We start from the raw sequence: 24,400 nt of genomic DNA on the forward strand, positions 1-24,400 counted from the left end.
AAAGTTTAGGCATATGTTATACAGTACTTCACAAATTGATGTTGTTAACATTACGAAAACAACAATTTAATATCAACATCATACTTGAATAATGTTTACACTACTGTATAAACACAACACTAATTTATCACCCATCCCAGTGACCATAATTATAATATCACTTGTTGTTTTGTTATCAGGCGATACGTTGGCTCATAGCTGATTACCAGATTAGATACAATCCCATTTGAAACCTCAGTCAGTATACAGTTTGTAGTGTGAGCTATGTCCGCATCTGTTACCCTCTTGGTGCTAAGCCTGTTCATAGCTGGTAAGATACAGCCGAGATTGTTGTGATGTTTATAGTTGGTAAGATGTTTATAGCTGGTAAGATACAATAGAGATCTTGATGTTTATAGTTAGTGAGTTATAGTAGAGATTGTTGTGATGTTTATAGTTGGTAAGATGTTTATAGAACATAAGAACATAAGAAAATAAGGAGTCTACAATAGGCCGGTTGGCCTGTGCATGGCAGCTCCTGTCGAGTTACCACTCTCTATCGTCTATGAATCTATCTAGCCTCCTTTTAAAACTTTCCAGTGTTCCAGCACTTACTACAAAGTTGCTAAGCTTGTTCCACTCGTCCACCACCCTATTTGTGAACCAGTTTCTTCCTATCTCCCTCCTAAACCTAAACTTATCCAACTTAAATCCGTTGCTCCGAGTCCTATCCTGCTCGTATATTATAAGAACTTTATCTATATCTCCTTTATTCATTCCTTTCACCCACTTAAATACTTCTATCATATCTCCCCGCACTCTTCATCTTTCTTGGGAATGCAAGTTAAGTTTCTTTAATCTATCTTGATATGGAAGGTTTCTAAGTCCTGGAATCATTTTCGTCATTCTTTCCTGCACCGACTCCAGTGATTTGATATCCATTCTATAATAAGGGCACCAGAACTGAACAGCATGATCGAGGTGCGGCCTGACTAGCGCAAGATATAATTGCAATAAGACCTCTGTACTCTTATTACTCCTACAGCGTGTTACATCCCCTTCCTTCTCCTCCTACAGCGTGTTACATCTATCTCTTCCTCCCGCAGGCACGGCAGCACAGGTGGGTGTGAGGGGGATCTACCTGACGAAGGGCGGGGAGAGACAGCAGTACCTGAACCTGGGCCTCGGTGACCTCCACTACCAGCTGGAGTGTGACATCGAGGCTGACCCCAAGGATGTCGTCAACGTCACCTGGTCCTTTGAGAACTGGGGAGTCGTGTACGTGTGGACCCATGCAACGGGGTCTGTTACTGGTGAGAGAGAGAGAGAGAGAGAGAGAGATAAATGTGGCGGATGGTGAGACATAAATCTGTTGTTTTGATTCATATACAAGAGAGAAAGAAGAGAAGTGTGTGTGTGTGTGTTTGTGTGTGTGTGTGTGTGTGTGTGTTTGTGTGTGTGTGTGTGTTTGTGTGTGTTTGTGTGTGTGTGTGTTTAAATAAATCATACATTGATGAATCACTTTTCTCCACAAATAATCACCAGTCTCTCTCTCTCTCTCTCTCTCTCTCTCTCTCTCTCTCTCTCTCTCTCTCTCTCTCTCTCTCTCTTATACTCCTGATGGTGCCACAGTCAACTTACCCCTGAAGGAGCATGTAGAGACGCCTGGGGAAGGGAAGGAGGTTGGATCCGACATACAGTTCGTGTCCCCACAAGCTTCCATGAGAGGGGTGTACACTTGTAGCGTCTACCATAACCGTGAAGACTTGCACCTCAACCCCGTCAGTAGTCAGTACGAGCTACAGATGTATGGTGAGTATACATTGGCCATTCCATCTAGTATATTATAGAGACCACTTAGAGACCATCAGATGTATGGTGAGTATACATTGGCCATTCCATCTAGTGTATTATAGAGACCACTTAGAGACCATCTGTAGTTTAGCACCCCCTTCCTCCCTCCCCTTCGTCCTCATCTCTCTCTTGCTTTAGATTATTTTACCTGATGATTAAATACCCTCTAACATACCTTCTGGAGGGGGGGGGGAGAGGTTAAGTTGGGTTAGGTTAGGGTTATTGTCAGGTTAGGTTAGGTTAAGTTGGGTTAGGTTAGGGTTATTGTCAGGTTAGGTTAGGTTAAGTTGGGTTAGGTTAGGGTTATTGTCAGGTTAGGTTAGTGTTCGATTGGGTTGGATTAAGTTAGGTTAAGTTAAATTTGTGTCAAGTTAAGTTAGGTTAGGTTAAGATAGTGTTAGGTTAGGTTAAGTTATTGTCAAGTTAGGCTAGGGTTAAGTTAAGATAGGGTTAGGTTAAGTTATTGTTATAATGAGACAATATCTCACATGAAGAGGTAAGCTAGGAGTTTATAGTAGTAGAGTATTATAGCGAGAGGAAATGGTAGCGCGTCTCGAGGGTGTGATGTCAACACTGTATATTAACACAGGCACAGTACAAGTGTAGTATATAAAACACCAATGCGTGTTATAGCTTTATTTTACTAGTTCAATAGGGGGGATTAATGGGGGGGTTCGTACACAATTTATGATAGTGTATGGTATTCTCGTATAACCTAACCTCACAATTAGAATGGGCACTTCACTAAGTCGATCGTTGGGGAGGTTCGGGATCACCGCACTTCTACTTACTGTTACACGTTGAGTTGACAGCACTCTGTCGATTGACCCGGCTGAGACTTCGTTACACTTAGTGGCGGGCTTCTCTCGAGCGGGACTGAGGACGTAGTAGCTGGCCCTTCTTGGTTACAAGACACACTCTTGTGACGGAGGACTAGGACGTCTTATATATTGGAAGACCAGCCGTCAGGTTGAGCTGATGTGGGGGGCGGCGAAGGGTCTCCTTACATTTGCCCTCGCTAATTTTGGGTCAGGTCTAGAAATCTTCAGATGAATGCTTGCCTGTTAACATCGTTGGTGGGGCCGTCTGACATGAGAGGCTCTGGTTGATTTGTGGCCCCTTGACTTGGGCTCGAGGGTTACATTTTACCTGGCTGATGTGAGGTTAGGTCTGGGCCTTGTCTGAGATGTACTGTAGTTGTGTATATTGGGAGAGAGTCGGCAGGTGGCTTCTTACATGTTTGTTGGGGCCGTGTGACATGGGAAGGGGAGCTAGTTGATTTGTAATTCCTTGAGTAGCCGTTTTGTCAAGATAGGCTAGGGTTAGGTTAGGTTTGACTAGGGTAGCTTAGGTAAGTTTTAATGTGGTTAATCTTGAGGTAAAATAAACTGGGAAGAGGAGAGTAAGTAACAGGTGATTCAGTACAAAGATATATTAAAATCTGTTCTATACACTGTGTCTTGTTTACGTTTCAGCCATTTCCAAGGTGAGACATCACCTTGTAAACATTATATCATTCTTCATCATTCTTCACCCTACAAGACATCACCTTAACATCATCATTCTTCACCCTACAAGACATCACCTTAACATCATCATTCTTCACCCTACAAGACATCACCTTAACATCATCATTCTTCACCCTACAAGACATCACCTTATAAACATTATATCATTCTTCACCCTACAAGACATCACCTTATAAACATTATATCATTCTTCACCCTACAAGACATCACCTTATCATCATTCTTCACCCTACAAGACATCACCTTAACATCATCATTCTTCACCCTACAAGACATCACCTTAAAATCATCATTCTTCACCCTACAAGACATCACCTTAACATCATCATTCTTCACCCTACAAGACATCACCTTAACATATCATTCTTCACCCTACAAGACATCACCTTAACATCATCATTCTTCAGCTTTCTTCGAGGACGGCTACAAGATCGCAGCGTCGGTGGAGGAGTGTACCGTGTACTGGAACTTCAGCACCCCACGTATGTACCCTCGGCCGACGGTACACTGTGGCTTCTGGAACACCTCCACCGGGGTACTGGTGAAGGAGGTGCGGGGAGGTCTCGTGTTCCACCAAGACCCAAACTACCTGTGGTACGTCTACGCCCACAACACGCCCATACAGGTGAGGACACGCCTATGGATTAAGTCATCGTATTCGAGGTGTTAAGTCATCGTATCCGAGGTGTTAAGTCATCGTATTCAGTGGGTTGTCATAGTATGCAATAGGTCAAACCACAGTGCTCAACGGGTTAAGTCACAATATGCAAAGAGTTAACATGTCTTACTAAGGTGCATGTCTCCCTCACCTCCCTACAGGTAGAGGACATCCCCCGTGACACACATTTCCACTGCACCACAGAGGTCGCCATAGCTAACTACACTCGCCAGACTGACCTGACTGATACGGCCGCTTCCCACCAGGTGTATGAAAAAGGTATAATCAGGTTGACAAGTTGTGTCTCAGTTAATGTCTAGAGCTGCTGGCATAACTATCAGTCTCTCTCTCTCTCTCTCTCTCTCTCTCTCTCTCTCTCTCTCTCTCTCTCTCTAAATAGATCTACTGTATATATCTATTCGTGTGCTAATCAACTCCCAGTTTGGTCCACAGTTAATGACAGAGGCTGCCCAGTACTGCCGGTGTTGAGGCCACACATGGACGTGAGGGACGACGGCTGCCTTACCAACTGCCGGGGAGAATGTCACCCATTCGACGACCAACCTGTCCTTTGGTGAGGAGGGTCAGATTAATGGGGGGTCAAGGGGGGAGTTAGGAAGGGGGTCAAGGGGGTCAGGAAGGGTCTGGTTTTTTGGGTGACAGGAGGGGTCAGATTGGATGGGGGGGGTCAAGGGGGTTAGGAAGGGGTCAAGGGGGTCAGGAAGGGTCTGGTTTTTTGGGTGGCAGGAGGGGTCAGCTTTTGGGCTCAGGAGTGGTGTGGTTTGTGGGGTAAGGAGGTGTCAGATTGGATGGGGTTATGGTTAGGTTATTTCCGGTTAAGTTAGGTTATGTTAAATTAGGTTTCTTTAGGTTAGTTTAAGTTAGGCTTTTTTTTAAGTTAATAAAGGTTAGGTTAAGCCTTTTTAAGTTACATTAGAAAATAACTCGGAAATATTTTAGAATTTAACAAGACAAATTATGTAAAAAATTAACCTGTGATTCTTCAACAACCTAGACCCTAAATTACCAATACTTGTTTATCTTGGTTACAGTACCGGTGTGACCCTAACTACTGGGCGTACTGGGAGGAATACAATTATGTCACATACAACTGGCGGTTGCGCTTGACGTGCGACAGCGTACGACGAACCTGGATACCTGAAGACGGTGTACCTGAGGAGGTCCACATCCCATACTGTAGTAAGTTGATGATGATAACAGTAATAATAATGATAGTTATATTATACAGTAATAATGATAATAAGAATAATGACTAATAAAAGTAATAATGATAATAAGAATAACGACTAATAAAAGTTATAATAATAATACACCTTTTCACATATTCGTTGAGACATTCTTACATAACTATTTAACAAATTTCATAACCGAATGACAGACAGAACACATATCGAATGACACTCTAAAATAACTGTTGGTTCATGCTAACGGAAGTTATTGACATAAGTTATGAAGTTGACAGACGTGAACGATAAACCGACAGTCTATTGTACATATAGTTTGAGAATGTAACAATTGGAGAATGACATACCACCAACAGTTATTTTACATATTCATTCGATATGTGTTCTGTCTGTCATTCGGTTATGAAATTTGTTAAATAGTTATGTAACAATGTCTCAACGGATATGTGAAAAGGTGTAATGAAGGTAATAATAATAGTAGTAGTAGTAGTAGTAGTAGTAGTAATAATAATGATAAATAAAATAATAGTTGTAACACTACTAATGCATTTGCTGTTGTTAGTGGTGGTGGTAGTTGTGATAATGAATGAGTTGTAGGTAGTGATGTTATGAAAACCTTGTGTCACAACACACCGTACTAATGATGATTTAGGTACCTGAAGATTAGGCACCCAAGCTTATTTCACCTGATGATTCAACACACTAACTCTACCTAAAGGTGGGTTAGGTTAGGTTATGGTATTTCTGGTTAGATTAAGTTATGTTATGTTGGGTTATTTTAGGTTAGGTTAGGTTATCTTAAGTTAGGTTATTTTAGGCTAGATTAGGTTATTTTAAGTTAGGTTACTTTATTCTACGTTGGTTTAGATTATATTATGTTAGGTTTCTGTTACAGTAATTAATCATGTAGTGAAATAAGCTGGGGTGCCTAATCTTCATGTGATCTAAAGTCCCCCTCCCCCCTTCACCTAGGACCGCGGTAAATTAATAGGTGTTGAATTATCTGACCCTTACCACCCACAGTATACAACACGGCAATTGACGTCTCCAGTAGTTGGTTCTTCCACGTCTTCGCCCTGCTAGTGGTCTATGTTCATGGTAAATCAAGGCCCTGAAGAGATAGTCTCCCTAGTTAACCTAAAGGGAGAGTCCCTAGCTCATTAAAGAGATAGTCTCCCTAGTTCCTTAAAGAGATAGTCTCCCTAGTTCCTTAAAGAGATAGTCTCCCTAGTTCCTTAAAGAGATAGTCTCCCTAGTTCCTTAAAGAGATAGTCTCCCTAGTTCCTTCTTCAATGACGTCCTTAAAAGATAATCTACCTAAGTCCTTTAACATAGGTGCCCTTAAAAGAATTCTATTTTTTTAAGCACAAACGCAATAGACCAGCCTTCAGAAAGTTTATTGAGAAATATTAATACACATAAATGTTTCAAGTATAATGAAACCAAAGTATTCTTTATGATGTTTTTGAGGTAAAGTTTTTAATGGATCGGATATAATTTATAGGCATCTTGTAACAACTGTATATTCATTTTTGTGCAGTGAATAACATGTACTGTATATAGGCTATATGTGGGGTGTCGTAGCCTAGCCGTAATAAAAGCCAACCTAGATTTAGTTATACTGTATACTACTATCGAGTATCGTTGTAGCTGCAGTATCGTAAATATTGTAAAGTTAATGTAGATAATGCAGAAATGTATTTCAATTTAATACACTACTGTAATTAGATATTTAAGTAAATTGTATTATACTCGTAGGTTCTGAAATGTTTTCCTAGTACTGTACCGCAAAGTTTGAAAAAAGATGACTAGCATCCTTTTTATTTTATTTCGGCCTTTGTTTATATAATTTCTGGTATACTTTTAAGACTACTATTTTGTTTCATTGTTTATCTGTGTGTGTGTGGCTTTTATTCCCTCGTCAAACTGTAAGACTCCCAAAAGCCTTTAAATGCTCATGTGCTGTGTTAAAGAGGTGACGGAGGTCTTGTGTAGTGGTGTAAGGTAAGATACGCTCTGCGCTTGTATTCAGGAAAACAACAATAATATAAGTGTAGTTTCTTTCTCCACACACACACACACAAACACTTAAAGATTAGGCACCCCAGATTATTTCACCTGAATATGAAACACTTTAGTGCTAACATAACCTAACTTTTTTCTTCTTTTTTTTTACGGGGATTAGCCCACCCAGGCACAGGTCACTGACCCACATCAGGGCCTGGGGGGCGAAAATATGATAATGATATTGATAATAATAATAATAACTATTACTATTATTATTATAATAATTAAAAAAATAATAACAAAATACCTGTACTAAAAATAAAATATACTAAAAATAATAATAACCATAAATAAATATAAAAATGAGAAAAATAAATCAAGAATGAGAAACGATATACTATATGTATGTTGTGTTGTCAAAGTAAGAGAAACAATTGAGACCCTGCAATTGTATGTAAATGAGGCAGAAAGTCAGATGAGCGACCTGGGACTTGGTCACATATGGCAGCAGGGTCTACCATTAGACAACACATTATGCTTCCAATATCTTCCCAGGCGGTAGTACCTCCCTGTTTGGTAGCTATTAAGCTTAGCTTAACTTAATCTAACCCTACTGGTAGTATTAGGTAATTGAAACATCCAGTGAAATAATTTGTGGGGTGCTAATCTTCATGTACGCTGAGTAAGAATATATATTTTTTTTTTCAAAGTTGCTAGTTCAGTTGACAAAGTTGGGTACAAAGGTCAGAACTTATTTTCCGAAGTTTCCATATTTCTCGCAAGTCACTGATCATAACACGAACAGGTATAAGGTTAAAATAAAATCAGTTGAGCATATTTATGTATTTTTTAATAAATATGTACAGTAAATAGTTTGTGTAAGAAACTACATTCCACAACACGAAGATATTTGCACTTTTCGACACATAATTTGAACAAACAGTAGAAAACCTTTCGCACAGTCCCTTTACTTACAGCTAACAACAGATATAATGTTCTTTTTAATATATTTTTGTCCGTGATTACTTAGTTAAGAGTATTATACAGCACAAAGCACCATGATAACTTAATATTATACAGAGAAATAGAGCCACATCAAACCGCTATACATATTTTTAAAAGCAAATCTGTTTTAACTGGAGAAAAGAAAACCCAACCCAATTGATAACTTTGTTGTCCGCTTAACGTAACTAAAGCAAGCCAATTAAATACCTTCTTTCTCTCCAGTTAGGGGAAACATTACGACTAAAAAGAAAACAAATATCAATGAAAACACTTGAAGGGAAAACATTACTTGTAGCAGAAACTATCGCTTGTGGGTTTCATTCGTCAGGGAAATGTCAATCGTAGTCTTCATTCGTAGGAGATGTCAGTATGGAAGCCGTCGCCATTGTCGTAGAACGTTACCACCTGAACAGGAAATATAAATAATTTACTTGGTTTAAAGAAAATCTATTAGATTAAGATATACATATTAATCTACACGAATTAAAATGCCCTTCTACATAAAAAGTCACACCGTTCACTTAATATCTCAGGGTTCTGTTCTTTATATGATATTACTTACGTTTGTTTAATAATATTGTACAGTACATTAATTCATCCATACTTTATATATGGGATTTATATATGTGGGATTTCAGACACCCATTGTAGAGTATCTCAAGGAAAACTTAAACAAGAACGGTGGAAATTTTGACCAATGTGTTAAAAATTAAGCAGACAACATTTCCCGGTAAGTTTTATGTGCAAGTTTCCGAGGCAGAGAATGTACCAGATATCGTATTTTACTTCCTGCAAACTCTGTAATAATCCCTCACATAGTATATTTAAACACTATTTGACTCTTTCAGTGAACATAATGGTTTAGGTGTAGTGTCGCTGTGAAGGTCTGGTGTACACTATCCAGGCCTTAGTGTACCATTATTGCTTTCTCGTCCTGATATTTTTTGTTACTTGTATTAGTTAAAGATATTCGTTGTAACTTATGCATGGCAAACTTCTCAGAATGTTGACTGACACTACACTAAGTTCAAACTAAAAAAAAAATTTACTGTTCGTTATCTCGATACGTAAGTTATTGTTTATTCATTTTGTATCTCCCTCATTTTTCAACCAATGTTTATTAGCAACGAGTTCGCGAATGTTCTAAGTCAAAATATGGGGCGCAAAAGTTATTGTTTTTCAAGAATTTATTTCTCGGCGATAAATAAAGATACGCAAAAAACTAAGAGTGGAGACTTGAATTATCATTAGATCACACAGTTAAAATATAAAAGAATTTGGATTAAAATCTTAGGACTGGATACATTTTTTGGGTAACAAGACTAACATAAGTAACCGAGAACACTTCTTAGTCTGCTCAAGATGAAGCCTTTGGGAAGAATTCTTTATCTGTAACCCAGCCGGATCCTCTGTATGGAACATTTACCTATTGCCTAACCTGAGAAGTGAATGGTATGGGTTTTGGACATATATATATGATTATTTTTCTCTCGGTTCTGAGACACACATACTCAGTTTATTTCTCAAGACTCTGGAAATGAGTTGAGAAGAGACCAACCTGAACACGTCCGTCAGGAAGGGTGACCCGATACTGGCCGTTCGTGCTCTGGCCGTCACTGTTCTCTCTATGTGTGAAGAGGTTGCCAGACGCGCTGTCTTCCACGCCCCATGAAAAATCGTATGGCATTCCTTCCATAGGCTGTTTGGGATAAATTAATTAATTAGTTAGGGATAAAGGTTTTTACCAGGAAGCACCACATCAAAACAACAAGAATGTGGTAACTGGGAGAAGTTTAAGATGCAAATTACGATTTTTTAGAAAATTAGTGTGGCCAGCACTGCACCCTACCCTTTCTCACGTTCCTAACCTGAGTGTACAATATACAATTGGATCGACTGGGGGCGCCTTAGTCAGTGGCCAATCACGGGCCTAGAGGGCAAAGACCCCAGAACTTGTGACCGATGGGTTGGACTTAGGAGGCAAGTGCTGTATCCAGTCGGCTGCCGCCGTTTGGGAATCCAACAGAGTCCTGTGCTTCACTCCAAACTGACCACTGGCTGATCCGCCAGATTACAACTGTTTATCGTTAGGCACTGTATTGTCATTTGCATAAAAAATGAAAGTAAGTGATTAATATCTAATTATAAGCTGAAAGCAGTACATGGTGTACCGTTTGACTTTAGAAATGAGAAACTTCTTTAATAAAGGATTTTTCCTTAAAGCCTGATGACCTTGAATCATGTACACAAATATAGTACAGGTGAATTAAACGGTAAAGTAATTTTTAACTCACCTGAGCGACAGAGAGGACTGGGGTGTTGGCATCAGCAGATGCTTCATAAAACAACGACTGCGCCTTTACGGGTTCTGATTGAACTTCGTCGATCAAGAACATCGCTTTTCCTCGCCCCTTAGGTGTTTCATACAGACCAGAAGGAACTTCAGGAACTCCATACAAAGTGGAAGGTTGGGCGGGGATTGGAGCTGCTTGGGATGGGCCTTCGATAATGCCGGGAGCACCACCAGGGAAGATAATTGGCATGTTGTGACTCGGTTGGAAGATGGTTGGCGTCTCAGGACCTGGAATTAGAGGAACTTCATACAGACCCGAAGGCGCAGCTGGGACGGGAAACGACAGTCCCTCACTCCCCTTTGAAAGTTCTATCGGGTGCGAAAAGGAGCCATCTGGAGTGTCAACTATTGAAGAAGGTTGTACTGGGACTGCATGAATTTGTTCGACGGATGTATCAAACACACTTGAGGGTTCTGGTGGACCTGATATTATACCCGAAGGAGTCCCGAGTGATGGGGAAGGTTGATCAGGAGATGACACAGCTGCACTTGGTGTTTCATACAGACCAGATGGCACATCAGGGGCTCTATCTACCTCACCTGAAGATCCAAATTCTACAGCTGGCTGATGTGGTTCACTGGGCCCCTGGAACGAGCCTGTTGGTACAATAGGGCTTGAAGCTGCCTGATCAGGAGATCCAAATTCTACAGCTGGCTGATGTGGTTCACTGGGCCCCTGGAACGAGCCTGTCGGTACAATAGGGCTTGAAGCTGCCTGATCAGGAGATCCAAATTCTACAGCTGGCTGATGTGGTTCACTGGGCCCCTGGAACGAGCCTGTCGGTACAATAGGGCTTGAAGCTGCCTGATCAGGAGATCCAAATTCTACAGCTGGCTGATGTGGTTCACTGGGCCCCTGAACAGTCTGTCGGCAGGCCAATAGGGCTTGAAGCTGCCTGATCAGGAGATCCAAATTCTACAGCTGGCTGATGTGGTTCACTGGGCCCCTGAACCCAGAGCCTGTTGGTACAATGGGGGCTTGAAGCTGCCTGATCAGAGATCCAAATTCTACAGCTGGCTGATGTGGTTCACTGGGCCCCTGGAACGAGCCTGTCGGTACAATAGGCTTGAAGCTGCCTGATCAGGAGATCCAAATTCCCACAGCTGGCTGATGTGGTTCACTGGGCCCCTGAACGAGCCCTTTCCTGTCGGTACAATAGGGCTTGAAGCTGCCTGATCAGGAGATCCAAATTCTACAGCTGGCTGATGTGGTTCACTGGGCCCCTGGAACGAGCCTGTCGGTACAATAGGGCTTGAAGCTGCCTGATCAGGAGATCCAAATTCTACAGCTGGCTGATGTGGTTCACTGGGCCCCTGGAACGAGCCTGTCGGTACAATAGGGCTTGAAGCTGCCTGATCAGGAGATCCAAATTCTACAGCTGGCTGATGTGGTTTGCTGGGCCCCTGGAACGAGCCTGTCGGTACAATAGGGCTTGAAGCACTGGGTGTTTCATATAGTCCTGAAGGTATAATTGGGACTGGTACTGCGTGATCTAAAGTCCCGTGTTCTACAGAAGACTGACCTTGGTCGCTGGATGTTGCAAACACGTCTAAGGGCCCAGCAGGACCTGACACCACCACAGGTGAAGCTTCATGTTCCACAGAAGACTGAACGAGTTCACTCTGTGTTTGCAGGAAACTCGGGGGTAAAATGGGACCTGGACCTCCCTGTTCTGCAGAAGATGGATGTGTTATACCGGGAGTCTCGACCAAAGAAGCCGGTTGAACGAGACCTGAAATTGGTTCATCTGGAGTTATATATTCTGAAGAAAAGGTTTGTACTGATCCGCTCGGAGACCCGACCTGGTGTGTGGGTCCGGCGAGGAGAGGTGGCGTCTGATGGTGAGTTGTAGAGGTGGCTGGAGTATCACCAGGACCTGGGAATTGTCCAAGGGGAGTCTCGTACAGGCCAGAGGGCACATCAGGAACTTGAACTAAATCAGATGGAGATCCAAAGGAGGGAGGATGATGGTCAGAACCTTGAAGAGAATCACCGGGAGTTTCGTGGATACTTGGAGGTTGTTGGATAGCGCCTGGACCTGCTTCATGGGAAGCCCCGAATTCAGCTGAAGCTCCTGCGGGAGGCTGGAATGGTTTAAGCGGTGTTCCATAGAGTCCTGAAGGTTGGGCAGGCACTGACAGCGAGAGATCCGATCCCTGATTGATGTCCGGGACGCTCTGGGTGGCCAGGGGGAGCTTGGCCGCCCACCCAGCAGACACGGCCAGAGCCAGAAACCGTAGCAGCTGGAACACCTGGAATAAATAATAAAAGTCTTTAGATTATTGCGACTTAATGAACGTGGTCAGCTATCGTCTGCGGGAATCATAATCAGTCGTTTCCGTCTGTATGTGACGTCTGAAAGACGCTGTCGCTGCCCCTCCCGCACTAGATGTAGCCCTCCACATGTGCAACATCTGTGAACGACTCTGCCGGTCCCGTATCGTCCTCTTTAGTCACCTCAGAACTCACCTACCTAGGTGACATACTTAATAACAAATATCATTGCATCATAGTTGGATAATCGTCACACTCGATTCCGAGTGACAGTAAAGTAGTAGTGCATATGTGTGTATGTATGTATGTATGTAAGTAAGCATGTATGTATGGATGTATGTAAGCATATATGTATGCATGCATGTATGTATGTACACCCCAGGAAGTCCCAGAATGAGAAAGATGTTCAATTCTGGCAAGACCATTCCTCTCAGGGGTACCAAAGGTCAGGGAGGATTATAAACAACACTGACCTTACATGACCCTGTATGACGCACTGACCTTAGGTGCGGATAATTAGATGACAGAGTGGTGTTCATGGTCTTGTATGAGAGAGAGAGTCACCTGAAGATTAGCCCCACTCATTTCACCTTAAGTTTCATCACCGCAACACTGCCTAGGTTAGATTAGATTATTGTTAGGGTGTTTAATCTTAAGGTGAAATATACAGGTAATCCTCCTCGCTACCTTAACCTAACCTACCTAGACTCATACGAAAAAAAATGAACTAAATGAACTAAAGTCACTCTAGTTTACTAATGTCTCTGAACGTATTGTTTTGATGGCGAATTTTAATCGCTAATAAATTTTCCCAGATTGCAATATTTTTCACGGCGTAATTCACAACACACAGACAGTATACAAATAAGATTCCTCGGTGATGCAGGTAGTAATAGACAGTCACGTACCTTCATCCTACGGGCTTGCAGCGTAGACACCGCCAACACAACTGCTGCTCGCCTCTTATATACACGGCGCACCACTATGACGTCCCGGGGATTTGTGACGTCACTCCCGCCCCAACACTATGACGTTTACGGATTATGACGTCATATATGCCTCTTTTTTTTTTTTTTATAACACCCCCGTTTACCTGCCAATGGCGCCACTCGTTTCGCCCTTGATGCGACCCGGCCTTTACCAGGATAAAGCCGGGTGCGACTGTGGAACTTCCCAGGTGAACTATTAACTTAGGAATCTCTCTCTCTCTCTCTCTCTCTCACATTGGTACGGTTTAGGTTTTATTTTATTAAATTTTAGTGAGAATTCATTAAAATATAAAGCTTATCAAATCAAACTTACCTCTAACATTGACCACACGACGGCATTAACTCCACGACGACGTAACTTTAACGATGACTAACATTGACCCCGACGACGTAACATTGACCACACGACGACGTAACATTAACCCCGACGACGGAACGTAACCCCGACGACGTAACGATTGACGACGTAACGTGGCCCGACGACGTAACATTAACCCCGACGACGTAACATTACCCACGACGACGTAACATTACCCACGACGACGTAACATGCTTACGACGACATTAACGACGTAACATTAACCCCACGACGACGTAACATTGACGACCGTAACATTAACCCCGACGGCCTTAACTGACCACGACGACGTAACATTAACCCCGACGACGTAACGTGCTTGACGACGTAACATTAACCCGACGACGTAACTTTAACCACGACGACGTAACTGCTTAACTTTGACTGACGACGTAACGGCCACGACGACGTAACCCGACAAGTAACATGCTTTGACGACGTAACATTAACGACGACGTAACATTAACTGACGACGTAACATTAACCGACAACGTAACATTAACCCGACGACGTAACTTTGTCACTTTGACGATCACTTAATATCGTAACATTAACCACTTGGTATTTTTTTACCTAAACTGTTAAGTCGTCCACCTAATTGTTTTTATATATGTCTATTTGAGAGGTTTTAACGTAAGTTTTGGGTGCGTTTGGATAGAGAAGTGTGTGTGTCACTGGGAGAGAGGAAGAGTGTGTTGTAAGGTTGCGTTTGGATAGAGAGAGAGGTGTGTGTGTAACTGGGAGAGGGAAAGGTGTGTTGTAAGGTTGCATTTGGATAGAGAGAAAGAGAGAGTGTGTGTGTAACTGGGAGAGAGAAGAGTGTGTTGTAAGGTTGCGTTTGGATAGAATAGAGAGAGAGTGTGTAACTAGAGAGAAGAGTGTGTTGTAAGGTTGCGTTTGGATAGAGAAAGAGGTGTGTAACTGGGCGAGAGGAAGAGTGTGTTGTAAGGTTGCGTTTGGATAGAGAGAGAGAGAGAGAGTGTGTGTGTAACTGGGAGAGAGGAAAGAGTGTGTTGTAAAGGTTGCGTTTGGATAGAGAGAGAGAGTGTGTGTGTAACTGGAAGAAAGGGAGAGTGAGAGAGTGTCTGATAAGGTTGTGTGGGAAAGGTTGTATAACGGTAGAAGAGAGAGGAGGAGGATATGTAACAGTGTGGAAAAGAGAGAGAGTTAAGGCCATATGAGAGAGAATATTTAATATATCTATAAATAACTCACTGAACCTTCATTACAGTAGGCTACCTGTATCAGTACTATTATCTTACCTGTATCATACCTTATTACCTGTACCTGTATCATACCTGTATCACTGTATCAGTACCTGTATTACCTGTATCAGTACCTGTATGCTGTATCAGTACCGTCAGTACCTGTATCAGCTGTATCAGTACCTGTATCAGTACCTGTATCACCTGTATCAGTACCTGTATCCTGTATCAGTACCTGCATACCTGTACCTGTATCAGTACCTGTATCCTGTATCAGTACCTGTATTACCTGTACCTGCATCAGTACCTGTATTACCTGTACTGTATCAGTACCTGTATTACCTGTATCAGTACCTGTATCAGCTGTATCAGTACCTGTATCAGTACCTGTATCAGCTGTATCAGTACTGTATCAGTACCTGTATTACCTGTACATAGCATCAGTACCTATATTACCTGTATCAGTACTGTATCAGCTATCAGTACCTGTATTACCTGTATCAGTACCTGTATCTACCTGTATCAGTACATGTATTACTGTATCAGTACCTGTATTACCTGTATCTACCTGTATCAGTACCTGTATCAGTACATGTATTACCTGTATCAATGCATATTACCTGTATCTACCTGTATTACCTGTACTATCAGTACCTATATTACCTGTATCAGTACCTGTATCAGCTGTATCAGTACCTGTATCAGTACCCCATATCACTGTATCAGTACCTGTATTACCTGTATCAGTACCTGTATTACTGTACTATCAGTACCTGTACTGTATCAGTACCTGTATCTACCTGTATCAGTACCTGTATTACCTGTATCTACCTGTATCAGTACCTGTATTACCTGTATCAGCACCTGTATCATTACCTGTATCAGTACCTGTATTACCTGTATCAGTACCTGTATTACCTGTATCTACTATATATCATACCTGTATTACCCGTATCTACCTGTATATCTGTACCTGTATCAGTACATGTATTACCCCTGTCAGTACCTTATTACCTGTATCTACCTGTATCAGTACCTGTATCAGTACATATTACCTGTATCAGTACATGTATTACCTGTATCAGTACATGTACCTGTATCAGTACCCTGTCAACGTACCACCTGTATCAGTACCTGTACACAGTATACCTGTATCAGTACCTGTATTACCAACCTGTATCAGTACATGATTACCTGTATCAGTACCTGTATCCTGATCTACCTGTATCAGCTTCCGTATCAGTACATGTATTACCTGTATCAGTACCGCCTGTATCATACCAGTTACCTGTATCAGTACCCTGATTCAGCTGTATCAGTACCTGTATCATCTGTATTACCTGTACCTGTATCAGTACCTGTATCCAGCTCAGTACCAGCTCTAGTACCTGTATCAGTACCTGTAATACCTACGTATCAGTACCTGTATCCTGTATCAGTACCTGTATTACCTGAACCTGCATCAGTACCTATATTCACCTGATAGTACCTGTATCAGCTGTATCAGTACCTGTATCAGTACCTGTATCAGCCACTACAACTCAATACTGCGCACCTATATTACCTGTATCAGTAACCTGTATTACCTGTATCAGTACCTGTATTACCCGTATCAGTACCTGTACCTGTACCTGTATCAGCACCATATTACTCTGTATCATACCGTATTACCTGTATCAGTACCTGTATTACCGACTGTATCAGTACCTATATTACCTGTATCAGCACCAATTCGTATCAGCTGTACTAGCACTCGTATCAGTACCTGTATTACCTGACGTATCAGTACCTATATACCTGTATCAGTACCTGTATCAGCTGTATCAGTACCTGTATCAGTACCTGTATCAGCGTACCAGTACCGTATCAGCACCTGTATTACCGTACCCGTATCGTTCATCTGTATCAGTACCTGTATTACCTGTATCAGCACCACATCTGTATTACCTGTATTACCCGTACCTGCATTGTCCAATACCGTATCAGTACCTGTATTACCTGTATCAGTACCTGTATACCTGTATCTACCTGTATTACCTGTATCAGTACCTGTATTACCTGTATCAGTACCTGTATCAGCTGTATCAGTACCTGTATTACCTGTATCCTGTATCAATACCTGTAACATCTGTACCCATTTTTATTACCAATGGGTGATCCGGCCTTGACTGAACGAGTTCAATCTTATACTCGTGACCAAAACACACACACACACACACACACACACACACACACACACACACACTCAATCACACACACACACACACCAATCACACACACACAATCAATCCACTTGGCAAATGACACAGCGAAATGGTTGATTAAAAGAGAGGGGGAAGGAAGGAGGGGAGAAGATAGGGAGAGGGAGAGTAGTGTAGAGAGAAGGGGGAGGAGAGACGGTAGGGGGGAAGGGGGGGAGGGAGAGAGGAGGAGGGAGGATAGAGGGTGGGGGAGGGGAGGGAGGGAGAGAAGGTAGGGAGAGAAGGTAGTAGGTGAGAGAAGGTAGGGAGAGGATAGAAGGTAAGAGGGAGGGAGGGAGAGAAGGTAGAGAGGGAGGAGAGAGTGGAGAGAAGGTAGGGGGAGAGAAGGTAGGGGAGAGTAGGGGGAGGGAGACGGTAGAGAAAGGAGAGTAGGGGAGGGAGAGAAGGTAGGGAGAGGGAGGGAGAGGTAGGGGGAGGAGAGAAGGTAGGGGAGAGTAGGGTGCAGGGGAGAGAGTGGTGAGAGAGGAGGATGAGTATAAGGAGGGATCGCTAAGTATCAATTACACCTCTCTCAGTCACACCTTTACACTATTACAGCTGGAACGCAATTACGATATGAGCCCAACACACCCTATTTCTCTCAATTATCTCGCACTTGGCAACCTTCTTTCTAGTCCTTTCCACCTCCTACTCCCCACCCACCTCCACCTCCTCCTACCCCTCCTCCCACCCCCTCCTCCCTACCCCCTCCATCCCACCCCTCCTCCCTACCCCCACCCGTCCTCCCTACCCCTTCTACCCTCCACCCCACCCCCTCCCACCCTTCCCCACCCCTCCACCATCCCTCCCACCCCTTCCCCACCTCCATCCCCCCTCCCTCCTACCCCACCCCTCCTCCCTACCCCTTCTACCCCCCTCCACCACCCTCCCACCCCTTCCCCACCCCTCCATCCCACCTCCCCCCACCCTCCATCCCACTCCTCCCTCCCACCACCTTCCCTACTGCCCACTATTGGACAGGTGATTTTTGGGTACTATGACTTTTCCTTGAGTACGATAATTCTCCAAGTACATTAACTTACACCAAGAATATGATGACCCATTCCTTGAGTGCTACGACTTATCACTTGAGTACGACAACTTATCCCTTGAAAGTAATTCGTTATCTCTCAAGAGTACGATAGTTTACCCCACAAGTAAGGTGATTAACCCCTCAGTATAATTATGACGCCATGTTGCCAATCACCTGTAATCCGCCATAGATCAAACGAGTTGTATCACCTGAAGATTAGCCTCCCAGCTCATTTCACCTGATGATTAACCACTCTAACGCTACCTGAGGGTGTTAGGTTAGGTTATATTAGGTTATGTTATGATATATTAGGTTATGTTATATTAGGTTAGGTTAGGTTATATTAGGTTATATTAGGTTAGGTTATGATATATTAGGTCATGCACAGGTTGTGTAGGAAGGCTATTGTGTCACACAGGTCAGGCCATGACACACAGGTCATGCTACACAGGTCAGGCCAGGCCATACCAGGTCATACCAGGTTGAGCTATGACACACAGGTCATGCTATACAGGCCAGGCCACAGGCTAAGACACACAGGTCATGCCATAATAGGCCATACAGGCCATACCAGGTCAGGCCATGACACAGGCTATGCTATACAGGTTAGCTGGCTATATTGTGTCATAATAGTTGTTATGACACAGGCCATGCTACACAGGCCAGGTCAGGCTATGAAATGTGTCATGCTATAATAGGCCAGGCTAGGTTATGCTACATTGTGTAATATTGGGTCAGCTATATTGATTGAGGCTAGGCCATACAGGTTATATTGCGTCATGCTATACAGGCCAGGCCAGGCCACATAGGCCATACCAGGCCAGGCCAGGCCATGCACATACAGGCTATGCAAAACAGGTTAGGCCATGACATGACATATAGGTTATGTTATATTAGGGTTAGGCTAGCAATATTAGGTTATGTTATGTTAGGTCATGACACACAGGCCCATGCCACACAGGCTGCCACACACAGGCCATACCAGGCCATGCCATGACACACAGGCCATGCCACAGGCCAGGCTTCAGGGCCTTACACAGGGTCATGCCATAACAGGCCAGGCCATGACATATTAGGCTATGCTATACAGGCCAGGGTTAGCCATGACATTGGTCATGCCATATTGGTTGTGTCAGGCTATATTAGCTATTAGGCTATGCTATGACATATTGGGTCATGTTACACAGGCCAGGTTAGGCTATATTAGGTTATATTGGGTTGTGCTTATGACATAATAGTTGCCATATTGTTAGGCCAGGCTACGACATACAGGTTATGCTAAACAGGTTAGTTAGTTACATGTGTCATACAGGTCATGCTATGACAAACAGGCTGTTACACAGGCAAGCAGGCTTGGCTGTGTCATGCTACACAGGTTAGGTTATGTTATATTAGGTTATATTAGGTTATGTTATATTAGGTTAGGTTAGGTTATATTAGGTTATATTAGGTTAGGTTATGATATATTTGGTTATGTTATATTAGGTTAGGTTATGTTATATTAGGTTATATTAGGTTATGTTATATTAGGTTAGGTTAGGTTATATTAGGTTATATTAGGTTAGGTTATATTTGGTTATATTAGGTTAGGTTATATTAGGTTATATTAGGTTAGGTTATATTAGGTTATATTAGGTTAGGTTATATTAGGTTAGGTTATATTGGGTTAATTTAGCGTTAGAGAGGTTAACGTTACGGTGACATAAGCTTGGGGTGACTAATCTTCAGATGATCCGACTACTTTGTTTTAATCGTTCTCAGCCTCCAATTAAGATCGTAATTTAACGTATAAACATAAGAAACTTCAAGCCTTGATATTTAATGCCAGAGAAGCTATTAAAATTCCTCTACATCAACGGGAAAACACTTAACTACCTAACTACATAATTAAGTTCATCTGACGAGTGTTGAGGGACCGTTAGCCGTTATGGATCAGTTAATAGACCTCACGGTGTGTTCTGTAATGATTCCTTGAGACCACAATGACCACTTGTTTACATTACGGTGTTGATCGCCATTTTGTGTACTGTTTCCATGGTAACGTGAACCTAACCTTTATCAACCCAACCTCACCTAACTTAACCTCAGTTTTGCTCACCTAACCTAACCTTTATCAACCCAACCTCACCTAACCTAACCTTTATCAACCCAACCTCACCTAACCTAACCTCAGTTTTGCTCACCAAACCTTTATCAACCCAACCTCACCTGACCTACAACCCAACCTCACCTGACCCAACCCTTGCCAACTCAACCTCACCTACCCTAACCTAACCTAATCTAACCTTTGCCAACCTAACCTCTCCTAACCTAACCTTTGCCAACTTAACCTAACCTAACCTCACCTAACCTTTCCCAACCTGACCTCACATACGTAAACTCGGATTGACAAAGTTAATTAAGGTCAGATTAGGATGACTTCAATTCGTTGAGATCAAAATAGCGATTAAAATAACTACACTTAAGAGAGTCTGTATTTACTGTAATATCGAATTAAAATACAAATAATACAGTAAATCATTGAGAAATCACTCCTGGGGTACAGATAGCCAATCAGAACCAGGTTACAGACAGCCAATCAGAACCAAGAGTAAATAACCAATTGCCCTCACAGCTAACATAACGTCACGTGCATAACATCAAATAAAATGGTGTCAATTTGATCAAGTCAGTTTCTCTGTCTAACGGGAGGTGACGGTAACGAGGCTAAGACAGGTTGGAGGTTGTACGTCAAGGCTATTAATCTCTTACCTGTCTTACCTGTCTCACCTGAACTCACCTGAAAATGGCTAATGAGTTTGTTTGTCTCTTTGGTTGTTTGGTTGGTTGGGTTTCCCGGAGTGAGGTTTTCCCTGCCTCTCACTTAAGCACTATGTCGAGTATTAATGTTTATGTGTACGTTTGTGTGTGTGTGTAGGTGGGTGTGTGTGTAGGTGGGTGTGCGCGCGTAGGTGTTTGTGTGTGTGTGTGTGTGTGGAATCCCAAAAAGTTATGGTTGGAATCGTAAAATAAAAATGATCTGGATTAATCACACCCCCTTCCCCCCCCCACTCAGGATACACCCCACCCCCCACTCCAGGATACACCCCACCCCCCCACTCCAGGATACACCCCCCCCCCACTCCAGGATACCCCCCACCCCTCTACAACCCCCCAACGACCCCCACCATCCCCTCCCCCCACAGTGCCACCAACCACGTAAAGGTGCCACTGATTTAACTAATTAAGTAATTGACCTTTGACCTGACCTTATGCCAGTCTAAATAGGGGTCACCTCAACTCCATACCTGTAACCTACCTGACCTTATCGCTAATTAGGTCAGGACTTTTTTTTGCTATTCCAACCACAACTTTTTGCTATTCCAACCACAACTTTTTTGCTATTCCAACCACAACTTTTTTGCTATTCCAACCACAACTTTTTTTCTATTCCAACCACAACTTCTTGATAACCCAACCACAACTTACACCCAGACTTGTGACCTTGGATAATAAACCAGATATGAACACTCAGCCTCAGGTCTCAAGCAAACAAATCGCATGCATGATGAAAGCAACAAATACCTAAGAAAAACAAATAATAATAATACTTACATTTATTCAGTCAATTTACCAGACAGGTTTACAATAGGATAATCATGTATATAAACTAAACCACGTATACAGTTCATCCATGAGGGGGTATACAGATTCCTATGTATACCTAGTCAATAAATAATAAGGTAATTTAAACCAAGGATAGGTGAGATAACTACCACGTGCCTATTTCCAGTTTAAACCCACAACAATACCAGGGAGGAATGTCGAGGGTTGGTGGAGGGTGTCCTTAGTCTGCCCTTGAACACTCCTTAATTCTGTTTACTGGAAGACCTCCTCCTGCTGGTCCAACCTGGTCGAGTCTTGCTGTTGACCGACCTTGTTTGATGCTGTTATTGTTATTGCGGTTGTTGTTGATGTTTTTTGTTGTTATTGTTGTTTTTGTTATTGTTCTTATTATTGTTTTTGTTTTATTATTGTTATTATTATTTTTTTTTTTTATTGATATTATTACTATTTTTTATTATTTTTTGCGACTGTGTCTTCAAAGTTTGTCAATAAACACTCATTCTTAGCCTTGGTAAACACAAACATTCACTCCTGAAATACAATCACATTTATTGACTGATACAGTACACATTCACACCATCATTATTAGTCATTCACTGAGCCTCATTGTGGGTACTTGTGAATGTTAGTAAATGAGGAAGTTTAAGTGAATGCAGGTGTCACATGAGGAAGTATAAGTGAATGTTGGTGAATGAGTGTGGTGATGAATGAGGAATGAATGACAACTTGTGAATGAGTATAGAGTGAATGACGATGTGTGGATGATTTTGTAGATGAATGAGGAATGAATAACTTCTGGATGAGTATATTGATACCTGTTGACCTAAGTGTGAATGACGATTTGTAAAGGAGTCTACAGGTGAAGAAAAAAAAAAGTTTGAATGACGACTCTTGAATGAACAGGTGTGAATGAACGCGTGAATGAACGTGTTGACGGAAGAGTAATGAATGAGAAGGTTGATAAACAAAAGGTGAGATACAAAGGTAAATAGATGTAATAACAGAGTAAAATAGAGAATTAATTGATATATTTTGATATATATTTTGTCTCATGTCTCCCGGATATTGTTAAAGTGCGTGTGGGAACTACTCCTCCTCCTCCTCCTCCTCCTACCCCCTCCCCCCTCCCCCCCTCTCCTTCCTCCTCCTCCTCTTCTCCTCCAACTCTTGCTTCTCCTCCTCTCTTATCTTTCTTATTTTTCTTTTTCGTCCTTCTCCTCCTCCTCCTCCTCCTTCTTCTTCTTCTTCCGGTCATCTTCTTCCGCTTCGACTCGACACCAATTAAGGAGATTTTTTGAGGTAAGCGGCCTTGACAATCCACACCCCAGCCACACCACTACCACACCCAGCCACACCCCCACCACACCACTACCACACCCCGCCACCACACCCTGCCACCACACCCGCCACACCTCCATCACCATACCCGCCACCACACCCCGCCACACCATACTACCACATTCCGCCATCACCTTACCACACCACTACCACATTCCGCCACCACACCTTGCACACCACCACCACTACTACCCCGCCACCACCACCTATAAACCACCACACCACCACCACAACCCACCCGTCACCACACCTCGCCACCACACCCCGCCACACCACACTACCACATTCCGCCACACCTTACCACACCTACCACATTCCGCCGCCACACCTTACTACACCACCACCACTACTACTACTACACCGCCACCACCACCACAACCCGCCACACCACCACCACAACCCCATCACCACACTCCGCCACATCCCGCCGCCACACTACTGGGGAATTTGACTGTTAAATGCACTAATTTGAACACATCCGCACTACCGCAGCTACCGCACTACCGCCATCAGTACAGGTTGTTGTCCACTCTTCTCTGACCCCCCCCACCGCTGCCCTCCATCCTTCTAACACCTTCAAACTTCCCAGCCCCCTCTTACACCACCCCCCCCCTCCAACCTCCCCACAGCCCCTCCAGCCTCCCCTCCACCCTCCAACCTCCCCACCGCCCCTCCCAGCCTCCTCCATCCACCCCTCCATCCCCCCCTCCAGCCTCCCCCTCCCCTCCACCCTCCTCCAACCTCCTCCCCAACACCCTCCGGCCTC

The 24,400-nt window shown here is 43.0% G+C and overlaps 2 protein-coding genes and 1 long non-coding RNA gene across 3 annotated transcripts; 2 read left to right on the forward strand and 1 right to left on the reverse strand.

Annotated features, from left to right (window-relative positions):
* The first annotated feature begins 222 nt into the window (after nucleotides 1-222).
* LOC121867439 lies at nucleotides 223-4,598 on the forward strand. Its single transcript, XM_042367351.1, has 6 exons — nucleotides 223-310; nucleotides 1,086-1,292; nucleotides 1,612-1,791; nucleotides 3,770-3,987; nucleotides 4,182-4,299; nucleotides 4,474-4,598. Exons 1-6 carry the CDS (start codon nucleotides 265-267, stop codon nucleotides 4,596-4,598), a joined length of 894 nt encoding a protein of 297 aa, XP_042223285.1. The 5' UTR covers nucleotides 223-264.
* A 478-nt stretch (nucleotides 4,599-5,076) lies between these two features.
* On the forward strand, nucleotides 5,077-7,041 carry LOC121867548. The gene is made up of 2 exons (XR_006089174.1): nucleotides 5,077-5,220; nucleotides 6,249-7,041. It is a non-coding gene; the product is annotated as an uncharacterized LOC121867548 (long non-coding RNA).
* Nucleotides 7,042-8,065: 1,024 nt separating this feature from the next.
* On the reverse strand, nucleotides 8,066-13,842 carry LOC121867549 (leucine-rich repeat extensin-like protein 5). The gene is made up of 6 exons (XM_042367555.1): nucleotides 13,774-13,842; nucleotides 11,736-12,843; nucleotides 11,614-11,640; nucleotides 10,532-11,430; nucleotides 9,796-9,936; nucleotides 8,066-8,642 (listed from the first exon to the last, which is right to left on the reverse strand). The coding sequence occupies exons 1-6, from the start codon at nucleotides 13,777-13,779 to the stop codon at nucleotides 8,586-8,588; spliced, it is 2,238 nt and encodes a 745-aa protein (XP_042223489.1). The 5' UTR covers nucleotides 13,780-13,842; the 3' UTR covers nucleotides 8,066-8,585.
* Nucleotides 13,843-24,400: the final 10,558 nt, after the last annotated feature.

This window comes from Homarus americanus, unplaced genomic scaffold, assembly GCF_018991925.1.
Source record: "Homarus americanus isolate GMGI-L3 unplaced genomic scaffold, GMGI_Hamer_2.0 scaffold23598, whole genome shotgun sequence".
Lineage (NCBI taxonomy): Eukaryota > Metazoa > Arthropoda > Malacostraca > Decapoda > Nephropidae > Homarus > Homarus americanus.

Bases quoted from the DNA above. Each gene is read 5' to 3' on its own strand.
- LOC121867439 (XM_042367351.1), top strand. From the start codon at position 265: ATGTCCGCATCTGTTACCCTCTTGGTGCTAAGCCTGTTCATAGCTG. The intron at 1,792-3,769 runs GTGAGTATACAT...ATCATTCTTCAG, and splicing joins GTACGAGCTACAGATGTATG to CTTTCTTCGAGGACGGCTAC. The intron at 4,300-4,473 runs GTATAATCAGGT...TTTGGTCCACAG, and splicing joins CCACCAGGTGTATGAAAAAG to TTAATGACAGAGGCTGCCCA.
- LOC121867549 (XM_042367555.1), bottom strand. The intron at 11,641-11,735 runs GAAAGGGCTCGT...TTGTACCGACAG, and splicing joins AAGCCCTATTGTACCGACAG to GCTCGTTCCAGGGGCCCAGT. The intron at 11,431-11,613 runs ATCAGCCAGCTG...CCAGTGAACCAC, and splicing joins CCAGGGGCCCAGTGAACCAC to ATCAGCCAGCTGTAGAATTT.